This window comes from Squalius cephalus (genome assembly GCF_949319135.1).
Source record: "Squalius cephalus genome assembly, chromosome: 11".
Classification (NCBI taxonomy): Eukaryota; Metazoa; Chordata; class Actinopteri; order Cypriniformes; family Leuciscidae; genus Squalius; species Squalius cephalus.
The window spans coordinates 31,825,593-31,827,715 of NC_137132.1; the positions used below are offsets into that span (position 1 = coordinate 31,825,593).

At 32.0% G+C, this 2,123-nt stretch overlaps 1 protein-coding gene across 1 annotated transcript; it reads right to left on the bottom strand.

Annotated features, from left to right (window-relative positions):
• Positions 1–449: 449 nt before the first annotated feature.
• Positions 450–1,397, bottom strand: LOC307167867 (olfactory receptor 11H6-like; the record flags this gene model as incomplete). Its single annotated transcript, XM_079887171.1, has 1 exon — positions 450–1,397. The coding sequence occupies one exon, from the start codon at positions 1,395–1,397 to the stop codon at positions 450–452; it is 948 nt and encodes a 315-aa protein (XP_079743297.1).
• Positions 1,398–2,123: the final 726 nt, after the last annotated feature.

Below are 2,123 nucleotides of genomic sequence, written 5' to 3' on the forward strand. Positions count from 1 at the left end.
CTAATGTTGTGATTAGGAATTAATTAGTAATTCTTTATAATTTGTCACAATTACCTATTAGTTCTTCATGATGCCAATCTCATTATGCAATTATTAATTACCTAATACGGGACTATCTTAGTCCTAAATTCGATATTACTTACTGATTACTGTTTCTATATTAGTTAATAGAAGTAGCTGAAGTGTTAATGTAGTACTACTCATTAGTCCTGCATTACTTTATGCATAGTTAATGACGGACCATTATTGTAAAGTGTTACCCATTTCATACCTAAAATACCCCTTAATCATGGTGAAATCATTATAACGTGTAACCTCTTGTGACTTATTGTCTCATTATTTTCTCAATAATAAAAGAACAATGTCCATTAAATAAATCTTCTAAATATTTCAAATATTCTTAAAAAATGTGTCACACTCATTCTAAAACTTTTAAATTGATAAAATATTCACTCAGATATTCCCACTTGTTTCTTGAAAAACATTCTCATAACTTGCTGGCGTACTGTTGTCAGATTTAGTCCATAAATAAGTGGATTTAAAATAGGTGGTACAAGTAAGAATTCCAGGGCCATGAAATTACGCACACCTTGAGGCACATTCTTTGAGCCATAACGACTGTACAGCACATCAAACAGCAAAGCAACCGTCACATTGATCAATGAAAGCAGATGTGGCACACATGTTTGCATGAATTTTTGCCTGCCCTCTATTGACTTTATGCACTTTCTAATCAGGTGAATGTATGAGCAAAATATGAATACTGCATGTCCAAAATATGTAAGAATAACAATGTACCCAAACACATTATTTACAGTTGTAGAAAAACAAGAAAGTTTTGCAACTGCCCAAATCTCACAGAATAACTTTTCAATAGTAGAGCCACATAAGGTGAGTCTAGATATTAAAATAATTAGAATAGACATGCAAAAAAATGGAGCCAGCCAGCAGAAAAGGATACATTTAAAAACCAGCTGATTGGTCATTATTGAATGATACTCAAGTGGTCTACATATTGCCAAATACCTGTCATATGCCATCACTGTTAATGTTGAAAAGTCACACAAAGCAGATGAATAAATTACAAATATTTGAATCAGACATCCAGTATAAGAAATCACATGATCGTGTGCTAATATATCATACATGAATTTAGGATAGAATCCAGAAGTCCCAAAAAGTCCATTTACGCAGAGATTACAAATAAACACATACATCGGCTCATGAAGCTTCTTATGTAGTATGATGGTGAAAATTACAGTTAAATTACAAAACACCATAAGGGGATAAAACAGTGCAGTGAAAGAAAAAAACACAAATCTGTTTTCCATTGTTTCATTCAGACCAGAGAGTGTAAATACTAAGACACTGGACTCATTCTCCAGTGGTGGCTGCATCTGGAAGAATATGCAGTTATTATGTAGATTTTCTTTTTATTATATTTAAGTCATTGGAAAGCTAATTAGACATAGAAAGTTAGCTAGGCTGTCTGTAGATGAAAAAAAAAAAAAAAGGCAAATATTAAATTCTCTAACAGTAGCACATTGCCATTTTAGTGACAAGACCTTACCATCTCCTCTGTTGTCATGTTTCCCATTGTGCTCCCTAAAAGTTTGATTTGGTTTGCTATTTATGGACACTGGTCTCATGCCAATTGCCTTGACCACAAACATTAAAAGCAGTGTTAACAAGCTCTCTAAAGGCTTTTTGACCCTTAATTTGAAATAACTGCCAAACTATACCCGCAAATAGATTTGCAAGCATTACCTGTCTTTTAAATTTGCCAACCATATTCCTGTCAATACATCAGTTCCAAAAGTACATAAAATATGAAACTTTATATTATACAATTCTTTACAAAATTATTTAAAAATGTTCTATTATGTTGTTAGCCGGCACTTACTTCACAAGTTGACTGCAGTGAACAAATATTTGTATTAGTAAAAAAATAAGGCAATGCGCGAGAACATTTACATTTTCTATGATGGGCCTTAATAGTGATGTTTTATACAACTGGAATTAAATAACCCTAACTCAAACACAATACATATAAAAAAAAAAAATGTTTTTTTTTGGTAACACTTTATAATAACTGCACGCTATTAATAATCAGTTAATACAGC